This window comes from Microtus pennsylvanicus, chromosome 11, assembly GCF_037038515.1.
Source record: "Microtus pennsylvanicus isolate mMicPen1 chromosome 11, mMicPen1.hap1, whole genome shotgun sequence".
NCBI classification, from domain to species: Eukaryota; Metazoa; Chordata; class Mammalia; order Rodentia; family Cricetidae; genus Microtus; species Microtus pennsylvanicus.
In genome coordinates, this window is record NC_134589.1 from 51,789,070 (window position 1) to 51,802,465 (window position 13,396).

General features: G+C 47.0%; 2 protein-coding genes across 2 annotated transcripts; both read right to left on the minus strand.

The window, feature by feature from the left end:
* Positions 1-135: 135 nt before the first annotated feature.
* On the minus strand, positions 136-3,031 carry Gabarap (GABA type A receptor-associated protein). The gene is made up of 4 exons (XM_075991946.1): positions 2,815-3,031; positions 2,200-2,278; positions 1,946-2,064; positions 136-616 (listed from the first exon to the last, which is right to left on the minus strand). Exons 1-4 carry the CDS (start codon positions 2,902-2,904, stop codon positions 551-553), a joined length of 354 nt encoding a protein of 117 aa, XP_075848061.1. The 5' UTR covers positions 2,905-3,031; the 3' UTR covers positions 136-550.
* A 1,023-nt stretch (positions 3,032-4,054) lies between these two features.
* On the minus strand, positions 4,055-13,368 carry Ctdnep1 (CTD nuclear envelope phosphatase 1). The gene is made up of 8 exons (XM_075991945.1): positions 12,929-13,368; positions 10,381-10,447; positions 10,168-10,286; positions 9,900-9,971; positions 6,127-6,243; positions 5,911-6,022; positions 5,053-5,137; positions 4,055-4,654 (listed from the first exon to the last, which is right to left on the minus strand). Exons 1-8 carry the CDS (start codon positions 13,028-13,030, stop codon positions 4,594-4,596), a joined length of 735 nt encoding a protein of 244 aa, XP_075848060.1. The 5' UTR covers positions 13,031-13,368; the 3' UTR covers positions 4,055-4,593.
* Positions 13,369-13,396: the final 28 nt, after the last annotated feature.

Genomic DNA, 13,396 nt, shown 5'->3' on the forward strand with positions numbered 1-13,396 from the left:
CCCAGCTTTTTTCAGAGGGAAATACCAACATCAAAAAGTGTTTGTTTCTCTGACTTATACCCATTTCTTCTCCTTCCCACCACTGAAGTTCCTGACACTTGAAACAAACAGGAGGTGGAATGACACAGGGCAAAATTCAGTTCAGCTCGGTGGTTTCTTCTTTATTGATGTGCCTCCTACCTCCCCCCGACAATGTTAATCCCTTCCATCTACCCCCCCAAAAAGAAGGTACTGAAAGGAAGGGAGCCTGCTTGGGCAGTTAGAAAGGGAATAGAAACCAAAACAATCAACGGATGTGACAGAGATTGACAATCAAGAAGTCTAAAGCAGAGTGGGAATGAGGGCGAACGAGGGGAAAGAAAGGAGATGTACAGAGACTGTGTCCACCACTACCCCTCCTGCTGAGAGGGACAGGAGAAACAGCCTCAAACATTAAGTGCAGGTCCTGAAGAAGGAGATGGTGTTTTCGCCTGAAGGAGGAAGTAGATGTCAAGGAAGGAGCGCCACCTCTTCTTGTAGAATGGAACCCCCCACCTCAGGGACAGCAGCTTCACAGACCGTAGACGCTTTCATCACTGTAGGCAATGTATAGAAAGAAGTCTTCCTCGTGGTGCTCCTACAGTGAAACAAGAAAGGGTGTAATGGCAACTTGGATTTAGTTACTTGAACTATTTACCACCCCAAGACATTCCTTAAGGCTCATTCTTTTAGCCAAATGGTGGTGGTACACACCCTTAAACTCTTAATCCCAGCACTAGGAGAGGCTAGGTGGATCTCTGTGAGTTCAAGGCCAGCCTGGTCTACAAAGTGAAAGTGGCTCTTAAGACTAAGAAACCCTGTCTTGAAAAACCAAAACCAAAATCAAAACAAACAATCATTCCTTTAAGCACAGCCTGGTAATTCCAGCAACTGCAAAGGAATGACAACTGGAAAGGAATGACAGAAGCATCCAAGGCAACTTAAACTGATTCAAAATACACTTGAAGTTATAAGGTACTAAATGTAGTTCCTAGGACAAAAGGAATAAAAGAAGAACCATTCACTCGTATTTTCTGTTGCTCCTTTCAGAAAGGCTGCCCTCAAATTCACTATGTAGCCAGGAGGTTTCCAAGTCAAGATGCTAATGCCTCACCGCCAATGTTTGTTTGCTTGTTTTCATTTATTTTATTTTTGGGGTGTATGTGTGTGCGTGTATTTGTTTGGGTTCTCTGGAGTTTTCATTTAATCCCGTAGTGAGATAAGGTCTCACTATGTAGCTCTGGCTGGCCTCAAACTACCTATGTAGACCACGCTGGTCTCAAACTTACAGCGCTCTACCTGCTTCTACTTTCAGAGTGTGAGATTGAAGGTGTGCTTGATTGCACCCCACTTTCGGTGGTCTTATATTGTTTGTTTTCAGATAGGATCTCGATATGTCTCTGTGACTGATGAAGATAGCTTCAGAGATCACCAGTCTCTGCCTCTTAAGTGAAAGGGTTAAAATTGTGTGCATGGAGTGAGACAGGCTCCTCCCTCCTGAGGACTGCAAAGATTTAAAATGTGTACCACAGCACACCTGTTATTCAGAGTGGGACCTCAACCGGGTGTGGTGGCACGTCCCTTTAATCCCAGCAATCCGGAGGCAGGGGCAGGCAGAACTCTGAGTTCAAGGCCAGTCTGGTTCACACAGCGAATTCCCGCGAAGGACAGAGTTACACAAAGAAACCCTTTCTCAAAACAAAGATCTCAAACTGTTCTGACATCTTGGATGAGGGAAAGAGACGTGGGTCAGAGGGGTCCCAATCAGAACAGCTACTCTACCTGCTGTTCGAATCCCAGCTCCCCAGGACTACACTGACATTTTAAAGTTACAAGCCAGCTAGAACAGAGAACTGCTGACCTTTACTTTCTTCTACTCAAGCTGCCAGGACTCCTCTCCAAACATTCCTATTCCAAGGTACTATACCTGGTATAGCTGACCCATCGTGGCACTGGTGGGTGGAATAACATTGTTGACAAAGAAAAACAAGGCATCCTCAGCACGGAGATGAATTCGCTTCCGGATCAAGAAGTAGAATTGACCCACTGCCAAAAACAGGAGATGCAAGAAAGTCACCGCGGTCATCAGCACTTCCAGAAAGCAGCTGTCAGGTGAAACCTCCTTCCAGAGAGGGTATTCCCACCCACAGAAGGAACCTGCATCTGGGGGCTCGTTCCCACCTGTAAGATCTGAAGGCACCAGGTATTTCTTTTTGTCCAAATCTCCTATCCGAGCTTTGGGAGCTTTTTCCACTATCACCTGATGAAAGGAAGTTAAGAATGAGTAGACACAAAATACACAGCTATATCGATGAAGAACGCAAGCTATGATATTCCCTATACAGAGATGTACTACAATCTCATTTCTCTTTATACTAACATACGTGATGCACGCAGCATTGAGTCCAGAGATCCTGGCCTCGCTGGCTTACCTAAATATTGAGTATTGATCACAGAACGGCACATCACAACTATTTTCATCAGAGAAACAGGATGACTAGTTTCGGTCAAACTCTACCTTAAATCTAGGTAGCTGAAAGGATGACCATGGTTGTCAAGCTCCCCAAGGCCTCCATTCTGACAAATGCCAAGGTCTCTCTCTCTCTTCCTGTCCACATCTCAGTCCCAGCTCTACTTCTACAAGCTTCTCGTCTCTGGTACCAAAAACAACAGTTTCAGACTTCTAACCCTACAATAGGGTGGAGCCTGACCTCCGCTTCCCCAGACTCAAGCCTATCTTGTGGCGACAGCGTCAGCACCCTAAGCCTCGGCCCTGATCCTGGATCCTGTCCTTACCGGGACCCGGTCTGGGTATTTCTTTCGGATTTTCTCGCCCTCAGAGCGGCGCTTCTCGAACGGATGCTCCTCTTTGTACACGAACTTCATTCTCCCGAGAACCGGGCTGGACCGAGCTGGGCTGAGGAAACCCAGGGGGGGGGGCCGGGACAGGGGGCGGCGGCGGAGGTGGCGACCGCTTCGACGAACAGACTCAGCGGAGCGATCCACGAATTTGCGCCACTTCCCTATTCACCAACCCCGCCCCCGACCATCCGGAGCGGCCCCGCCTGCTGAAATACGCCACTAGCTCAACTTTCTAACGCCGCTGGCGTAGCGCCACCGGCTGCCTGGCCCTCTCACGCTTCCAGCGTAACTGCTTTGGAATCAATTTGTGGGTTACGCAGATGACTTCGCAGCGAAGGTTACTGTCGTTTCAAATCAACTGAAAACCCTTTCTCCGGTAGCCCCGCAGTTCAAAGCTGAGGACGAAATGAGGTAGTAGGTGGCAGTCATGAAATTTGGGTCTCCAAGTCTTTTCGTAAATTACGTAGGGGAAAGCAGACAATTACAAGTCTAGGTATTCACAAAACGGGTTGCTACGCTGAAGGCGGTCGTTGACACCAAAACAAAGTAGTACCAAGACGTGGATACAGACTCCACAATAGAAGGGCAAAAAGAAATGGGGTTTGTAGACACGTACAGAACACCCAGGAATCGGGGTTGAGTGGACCAATAAAAACTGAGAAGTCCAAAAGATAGGGACTACGGCAAATGCGGAGGAACACATTTTGTCACTGTGTGTAAAATGTCATGTGACCTAAGAAGAGGGCGGAGCATCACGTGGCGGGTACCAGAAAGTAGGCCCGGCTCTGGATAGGAGGTGTCAGAGTTCCGCACCAAGCTTACTGCAGGAGCGCCAACAGCCCATAGGCAGCGCCCTCTTGCCTGTCCACGTCAACCTCCCAGACCAAGCCCTGCCTTTTTCAGCTATGTATGCCCTTTGAGGGATCCAGGCTTCTCATCTTCAGCCTTCTATGTCCTACTCTAAAGTTGCTCTTCCATTGTTCTGCAGGGGACCCCCATCCTATCCTGGGGGGCCTTTCCTGCCAAACTACGTTGACATAAACTTCTTTATCCCTGTACTGAATCCCACTTCCCCACATCCCAAACAAGATCTTCCCCCTCTGCTTCAGGGACAGGACCGATGTGAACAAGTTCCCTCCGTTTCCAAAAACGTCAGAGAAGGACCTATGGCAGCTTTGGTTTCAAAGTTATAATGCATGGTTTAAAAGAGGAAGAAGAAAAGAGAAATTTGATTACAGGTATCAGGGGAGTCGGGGGAAGAAAAACTGAGGAAAAGGAAGGGAAGGACAAGTCTGAGGAAAACCCAGACTCCCACCCACAGCCCGGCCCCTGGAGCAGGAGTGAAGAAGTAGATCGGTTTTGTACAAGAGTTTTTAAAAAATCAAATCACAACAAAGTTGACTTGGCTTCTTTTGAGCCTCTGGGATCACCATGTCTGTCACTCAGACCAGTCCTGCTTCCCCACCAGACAGTTTCAGCTCTCCAGGGCTTTCACCTGCCCTGCCCGGCATTTCCGTGGAGCGTGAACACGAGTGAGGCTGCTTCATAGTCTAGCCCATGTGTCCATCCAGACTCCATATCCGCGGGCAGAGAGGGATGGGAGGGGCAGACCCTGCCCAGGCAGTCCTCACATTGGACAGGGCAACAGACGGCATCCCAAGAGTTCGCCCTCCCTTCCCCCCCACCCCAACTCAGGTGGAGGGGGAGCAGCTGTCACCATAGCCTGTGTTGGTGAAGGTTTCGGCTCAGCACAGATCGGACGTCAGCAGTGAACCTGGAATGACAGTAACGTGCATTGGTGGAGTACCTTACAGCTGATACACTCACTACGGACCTCACTGGAGTTAGGATGGAACTGAGTACCACTTTCAAACAGTGAGACGGGCTCAGTTTGAGAGAAGTCAAATGGCTAAAAACAATGTGCTCTGGCGTTAAAAGGACCTGGCCCAATCACTTAAGTTCTGAAGAACTCTTCTTCTTTTTTTTAATAATTAAGATCCCCCCCACCTCTTTTCCTTGGGAACCCAGTGTTGCTGGATATGGTGGTGCACCTGTAACCCAGCCAGCCCTTGGAAGGCTAAGCCAGGAAGCCAACTGCCAGGCCAGCATAGAAAGAATTTCTTTAAAAAAAAAAAAAAAATTTTAAAAAGAAAAGAAAATCACTTCCCTTACCTGAGGGCATCCAGCATTGGAAGAAGGTTGAGAAGGGCTGTGTCACTGGGGTCACTGAACCAGGATTTGATAGGGATGGCATTGTCTATGGTAGGAAAAATTACAGTTGAGATGAAGAATTCAAGAACCTGTGAGTTTTTCCTTAATATTATTACTTAAAAACCCATACACCTCACCCACCAAGTCATAGCTGCCTAAGTAAACCCTTCTTTCTCCTCAAATGTCAAACTGAATGATTAATAGGCTTCACAACAGTGGAGGCTAGAATTCTGGTCTACCTGCCACTGTGCCTCACTTGAATTTGATAGGGAAGTTCCATTTATAAAACAGACATATGAGCATTGGTACCTCACCTGAATTAGAGAAACAACTTAGATTCAGATCTGTAGTGCAGCAAGGAATTCAAACTCTGGGACTAGGACCCAGGTCTTCTGCCTCCTAGCTCCTTATATCCAACCCCTCAAGGAGGAGTTAGGGATATAGCTAAATAGTATAGTGTTTGCCTAGGAATTTAATGTGAGGCCCTGGGTTCCATTTCCAGATCTACTAAACTAAAGAGTCAGGTCATACCAGCCTGTTATTTAAGGAGACCTTGTCTCAGAAATAAAAACTAATAAAATAAGCCAGGCAGTAGTGGCACATGCCTTTAATCCCAGCACTTGAGAAGCAGAGGCTGGATCTCAGTGAATTCGAGGCCAGCCTGGTCTACAGAGTGAGTTCCAGGACAGCCAGTGCTGAAAAACCCTGTCTCAAAAAACCAAAATAATAATAGTAATGACAATAATAATAAAATAAAAACTAAAATAGTCCTCAGAACCATTTCCTGGTCCTGCTAGAGCCACCACCTGTCCCCGTTACCTGGGTGGCTCCTATAAGCCCCGGGGGAGTTATCCAGGATCACAATGCTGGAGAGGTCACTGTGGACCACAGAGAGGTCTTTGATGTAGCTGCCCAACTCCAAAGTGCAGTGCTGAAAAGCAGAGGATGATGTAGCATACACACACCCATCCCCACTCCCACCTCCTACCCAGGACCCAGGTAACCTGCCTCTCAAACCTGCTTCTGGCTCCTTACCTGTCTATAGTATCTCCTCTTAAGAATGCTTCTGCTATTGTCCAGTTTATCTGCCACAGCAGAACCGTAAATTTCCATGCTTGCTGTAAACACCACAAGCTCATACCACTGGCTTACCTGAAGTAGATTGGAGAGGAATACAGATGTCATATAAAGTAATCATTCATTTAGACATAATGATTCTTTGCCAGCCTAGACCTTCCGGCCTTCAAGTAAATCAAATGTCTATGAAAATACAAAATAATTTTGAACCCTCCACTAATCTTCCAAACTCAGTGTCTGAGGCAACCAACACCCTCCAGAGTTGAAGATATAAACACAAAACTGCAGGGTGCCTATGAAAGAATAGAATTATAAAACTGCAATAAATATACCCCAGCTACTCAAAGCCATTCCCTTACTTCCCTACAGATTCTCCTTTACAAAACTGCCTTTACCCTCTGTCCTAGTTGGCGACTTCATTGATATAATTAAATACTGACCAAAGTCAACTTGGAGAAGAAAGAATTTATGTCATCTAATAACTCCCAGATCACACTCCATCACTGAGGGAAGTCAAGGCAGGAACCTTAGAGGTAGGAACTAAAGCAGAGACCACAGAGGAATGCTGCTTACTGGCTGGCTGGCTTTCTGCAGCTTGTTCGGTGTCTTCTTACCCAACACAGGACAACCTGTCAGAGGTAGCACTGCCCTCACTAGACTGTGCAACTACCAAGTTGTCCTCTTCTTCAATCACAAAGACACAGCATCTCCTAGGTTCTTAGTTTTGCAGGTATAAGATAATTCGTTACTATTTTAATGTAAACTAAATTAATACATTCTTATAATACATATCTATCCTATCAGTTCTGTTCCTCTTGAGGTTCCTATTACAAATCTGAAGCAGAAAATGGGATCCTGCTGTAACAGACCTGACCATGCTGATCTGAGGACAACTCGGGAAGCATCTGAAACTTCTGAAGCTTATTGCTTCACGGGCTGTTGTGGGGAGTTCAGATGACGCTGAGAACTATGCAAAGGAGGGAAGCCCGGTCTGGAATGTTTCAGAGTGAAACCAGGACTACCAGGGCTGTTTATGTAATACCTTGGATTAAGGATCACAATCTGTAGATACAGCACCCACATCAGGCAGCTCACAGCTAGCTGCCTGTAACTCCAGTTCTAGGTGCTCCAACACTAGGCCTCCATGGGTACCAGGCATACATGTGGTACAGACACACATGCAGGCACTCTCATATATACCTAAAATAAAAATAAAACAACTCGTCTAAAAAGAACCTATGGGCCGGGTGGTGGCGGAAATATTTCCTCAGGATTGGCACACAGAAGTTATGGTCTAGAAATTATGGCCTAATTAGGGCTGCATCTTGGTATGTATTTCAAAGTCTTACATCAAACTACTGGTTTTAGGAGCATGAAGGCTCCAGAATTAAAGGGATCATGGAGAAAAGTTGAGGCTTGGCACTATGAAAGGCCAGGAAAGGCTACAGATGAAGATTCAGCCTCAGTTACAGTGGAAACCCCAGGACTAAGAGGTCATGAGGTGAAGCTTAGGCTTGGTACCATGGGACAGAGTCAGAATTCCTGAAAAGACACTGGGAGGCAATTGGTCAAAGTGCAACCCCAGTTGCAGCAGAGAGCCTAGCATGTTGTTTTTGCCAGGACCATGGGATGACCACGGAGACAGTGGCAGATGTGGAGCAGAGTGGGCTGTATGCTACCAATGGCAGAACTGGAGCAGTGAAGCACCCAAGTTCTTTGGAGCCCTGGAGACCATAAGTGAGTACCAAATGTCAGACACCAAGCTGAAAGATTCAATTTACACCATTAGATGTTGGTGTCGCTAGGATTTGATTGTAACTGCCCTGGTTCTTCCCTCTTGTAATAAGAAAGTAACCTGGATGAGAGACTTTATTACAAAATGTGTGCTATGGCTCTATGAAATGAATAAATCAAAGCATCATAAATTGGTTTAAAAAAAAGAAAAAAAATAACCTGTTCCAGGCAATGGTGGCACATGCCTTTAATCCGGGGGTTGGGAATGAGAATGGAGGTTATAGTCAGAGGCAGGCAGATCTCTGTGAGTTGGAGGCCAGCCTGGTCTACAGAGCAAGTTCTAGGACTGCTACAGAAACCCTGCCTCAGGGATAAAAAAGAAAGTAACTTGTTTTGTGATTTTACAGGAAGTCACAGTTAACACAGTTAAGAGACTCTGAATATTTTAAAGAGAATTTTTTTAAGAGAGCCAAATGGATGGAAGACTAATTTGTATCAAATTATGGCTGTCTATATTCATAGGTGACAATATGGCCCTCAGAGAATTTTTTTCCCCCTCTATTTCTGAAACAGGGATTCTCTGTGTAATAACTCTGGCTATCCTAGAAATTGCTTTGTAGACCAGGCTAGCCTCACAAAGATCTACCTGCCTCTGCCTCCTAAATGTTAGGATTACAGGCATGGGATATCATTGCTCAGCTGAGACTTTGAACTTTTAAGTGTTAGGTTTTTTAAAGACTGTGGGGCTTTAAAGTTATATTTTATATTAAGAAATGAATATGAGACTTAGGGGAATAAGTTACAGTTTTGGGAGATTTTTTTTTGTTTCTGTTACTGCTGTTGTTGTTTTGGTTTTTCAAGACAGGGTTTTATCATTTAGCGCTGGCTGTTCTGGAACTCACTTTGTAGGCCAGGCTAGCCTCAACTCACAGACATCCACCTGCCTCTGCTTCCCGAGTGCTGGAATTAAAGGTGTGTGCTGCGCCACCACCGCCCAGCTAAAGTTACAGTTTTTAAGATTGATTTATTTGAATATAGGGATGGGTCCCTGCATAAGCTTATGGCTTTTGTGGAATTTTTGTTTTGTTTTGTTTTTTCAAATTATGTCTCTGTGGGTGTGGGTATTTACATTTGAGTGTAGGTGCCCATGGATGTCACAGGCATCAGATTAACTGGAGCTGGAGTTGTAAGTAATTGTGAGTCACCTGATGTGGGTCCTTGTACACACCAGGTCCTCTGAAAGAGCAACAAGTGCTATCCACCACTACTCATCTCTCCCACCCAAGACTATGGTTTTTAAAGGGGCGTGTTATTTTGTCAAGTGACAAGGGATAGACTGATGTTTGGTTTTAATGCCAACTTGCCACAAATTAGAACCACCAAATAGACCGCTCAGTTGAAGAACTGTCCTGATTGCTTTAAGTAATGTGGGAAGACCCACCCTGAGATTTAGTAGAAACTTCTGGTAGCAGCTCAGGTAAGAAAGCATGATAGAAGGAAGATAATTTGCCTCTTTCTCTGACCTTCCCTCTTGCCACCATGCTGGCTTACCCTGCTGCTGCAGCTGCTTCCCTCACTGATGTTACACCACATTTCCAAGCATCTATCTTCAACTAAGGACTAGCAGCTCTGCAGAAACCTTCCAAGTTTTTAGCACCAGATTGGAACTGTTGAGATATCTGCCTCATGGACTGAGAAAATACCAAATTGTCAGCCTCTCCAGTATTAGACAATCTCTGGGACTGCTCCAACTGCTAGGGTACCTCAAGAACTGAGCAGCTATCTACCAGGTTCTTAGCCCTCGGATATGAGCAACTCATTACTATTTTATGTAAGCTAAATAATATGTATCTCTATCTTTGTCTTCTATTGGTTTTGTTCCTCTAGAGAACCCTGACAAATACACCAACTTCTCACCCTCTTCTCCAAATCCCCTAAAGCCCTGAACTCCACAATCATACTTTCATCAGGGTGCCCCCATTAGCTCACACACTTACCACTTCTAAGAAGAAATCCACATGTGGTCTCTTATGTACAAAAAACCGGACAGGATGTTTGTCTATTACCACCTGCAGAGGAACAGGGAAAAGATGAGGGACGTCCTAAGCACCACCACACTGACCTTGCCCCATGCCTACCACCTGCTGCTTTCCTCCTCCTGGCTGATACTGGTGCCAAGTCTTGCCAAGCCCTAACCCTTAAGACTGGGAAAGAGTTTATGTCTGGACACAGTAAGAGCCATAAGTATTTCATAGCCTCACACACCTTGAGGATGAAATCGGGAGGTGTTCCAGGCCTCACTGTGGGCCGCAGGACCCCGTCATGGTGAGAGTGAATAAGTGTTTCATCCAGATCCAGCACGAGGATCTTCTTCTTCACCTGGGCTAAACCACAACGGGAAGGCATAACACCAACGACCTCAGCCCAAAGCTGGAGTCGACTTCACCTTTGGGTAGCCTTCCCATCCAACATACTCACCTAGTCGATTCCGGGATAAAGGAGATAAGGGAAGGATATCATATCGAACAGTTTGATACTGAATTACCTAAGGATAGCAAAAGAAAGAAGATTAGAACCCCTCATAAGGAAATCTTTCCAGACAACAATAATAGCAAATACTGAGCATTTATCATATGCTGGGCACTGTATGTAAGATTCACGACCTAATATATAATCCTAATAGGGACAGAGGTAAAGTTCAATGGTAGAACACTTGTCTGTCTAACATACAAGAGACTCGAGGTTCAATGCCCAGCACCATAAAAACAAAATAAAACTCAAGTAACACTACAATTATCCTTGTTTAATGGATGTTCAGATAGGCAGCAAAGACTAAATACCTTCATGCCTAGGACTGCACAGCTAAACTTAATTAAAAAGAAAACTCCACGAGAACATGAATTTCCTCTCAGTCATGCCTATTTTTTTCAGGGCCTTAAAAACTGTAGCAAGGATAACGAGTTAATAGCAGAATGTGTCCTCTGACCATGGTATTCTGCTACACTGAACAAAGAAACACACAGGTCCCCACCTTCACCTCAAGGGTTCTTCATGGCCATTCCTGTCATCTCTCATGGGAACCAAGAACCTCAGGCTCTTAATGAGCAGAGAACTGGACTCCGGAAAGGAAGCCTTTGGATCCCTGATGGGAACAGTAGATGAGGGAATCCAGGGGTTGTCAGGTCAGCTAAGTTCCTCTGGCTAGGGGCCACCACGACTATTTTAACCAGCCACCTGTCCACTTCTGTTTCCACTAGCCAAGTCACAAGTTGTAGTGAATATCCGAGAGTCTCTTTACCCTGGTACCCAGGGCAATCGAGAGACACTGTAAAGTTCCACTTGCCAACATGACAGAATAGAAAGAAGGCAAAAGTGAAGCAAGGACTGTGAGAGAAAGGTGAACAGGGACAAGGACATCATCCCTTGTGCCTTCCAACTCTGCTATCCAAGGCTTCTCTAGAAACTATTTCCTAATCCCCAGAGCTTCTGCGCAAGCCTGGCAATTCCGTCCTCTGCTCTTTCCTAACATACAAATGTTCTCCAGTTCGTTCCTAGGCCCTAAGCCACACATTCCCTACTTGAAAACCAAAAGGCCTTCTCTTCTTTAGTCCCAAGGCATCTGCCCTTCTTTTCTCCCTGAGTCTGTGATGAGGGCTGAAACAGCTCGGGTGTCCTGCCCTGCTATCTCGGGTTGCACATGCTGGGCATGTAGGGAATGCTCCAAGTAGCTGCCAGAAAGGGTGTGGGGAAGAAACCAGACTAGAAGGGAAGGGAGGACAAAGGGCTGTTGGGTCAGTGATGTCCAGAGGAGAGCAATTTAGGAAGTAACTGGTCTTCCAATACATGGACTAGAGCCCTATTCCCAACACTCAGAAGAATAAAATGAGCTGGTAGAAGAGGGAGGATCCTCAGGACAAGGTCAGAAAGAAAGGATGAGCAGAAGTAGGAGTCACCTTGCACACCCCCAATCTTTCATGGATCCTACCACTCTCTTAGGAGACTAGGTGTGCTTACAACCACGACCACCACCCAGAATAATAATCTTCACCCCAAACCGGAACACAGAAGAACTACAACAGACTGCTAGGGAATGAATACAAGTGCAAGGCACGCTCCCAAAGCAGTCATGTCTACTGCCAGTACCAAAGTCTGTCTGGGGGTTCTCTTGACCTCGGCTGGCAAGGGTCACAAACAGTCCACTCATTCTCCCCGAACCTGACCTTAGGAGATGTGCCCCAGGGGTGACAAAAACCTAGGGGCACATTCACCAAGTGATGTTATCTGAAATAAATTTTCCTTGGAGAAAAGTTTGAGGGTGAGAACCCAGAGACGCTTGGGTTCATCCCAACAGCCTCTACACTCCAGGTTTCTCTTCCTAACTGCTAAGAGTCTCCCGGAGAAACATGCCCACCTTCAGACGCAAGCTCTACAGCTAACAGCCAGGTCTTCTAACGAGACACTCAACTTGAAAGTGCTGCCTCTTACAAAGAAAGATGCTCATTATAAAAACCTCTTTTCCAAGGCCCAGAGTCTCAACAAACAAGCTATAGGTGGTCAAAGACTCTTTGGAGGAGTTCCTTCACAACCAAGTTTGCCCCAAGTTCCCATCCCCTGCTACAAATGCCCCTACACACACTCACCACTGACAAAGGAGCCCGGCCCTTTCACAGCAGGGTCTTTCCAGAGCCCACAGCAACAGTTCTGGCTACCAGCAAACAGGTGTTCCCTGCCTCTTGCTTTCTTTAGCAACAACTTCACCTTTCTTAAGGAGAGCACGGTTCTAGCCCCCAAGAGCTGCCAAGTGCTATCCCATCTGGGCAGATGAAAAAAGAAACCAAAACCACCACAGATCTTGGTTCTTTTCTAAGGGTCCAAATCCTTCTTAAAGGTGCTCTACTTCTCCAGTGGGTAAAGCTCTGGCCAAGGCTCCATTCCTAGGCCCAAAACAGGGGCCCAACATTATCCAAAATTCCATGAGCACCGAGGACAGAGGTCCCCACCACTGCCAGCAGCCACACTAACTCACCGTGCGGATCTGCCTCCGCAAAAGGTAAATAAAGAAGCTCCAGAGCTTGGCGGCGAAGGCCACGAACGTGCGCAGCCCCAGCAGACACTGCGTCCGCATCATCCCGATGACCCCGGCACCTCCGGCCCCGGGGCCCCCGCGGCCCAGCTCCGCCAGCCCCCCGGGGGCAGCCCCCCGCCGCCGGGAGGGGGAACGGGGGCCCCGAGCGGCAGGAGAGGCTGCAGAGATGGGCACGGAGTGGGTGACTCAGAAAGCCACCCCCAGCGAAGGGAAAGCCCAGCGGAACCGGGAGCTGGGGGACTGGCGTGGGCAGCCCGCAGGGGCCCACATGAGCGGGAAGTGGCACCGACGGCTTCGCGTGGGCTGCAGGCCGAAACAGGTCGGGCTAGGACGGGGTCCTCCGAGACCAGGAGGGAAGGGGATGGAGAATTGGGGGAGGGGGCAATGGGGGAGGGGGCTAGGGAGAAG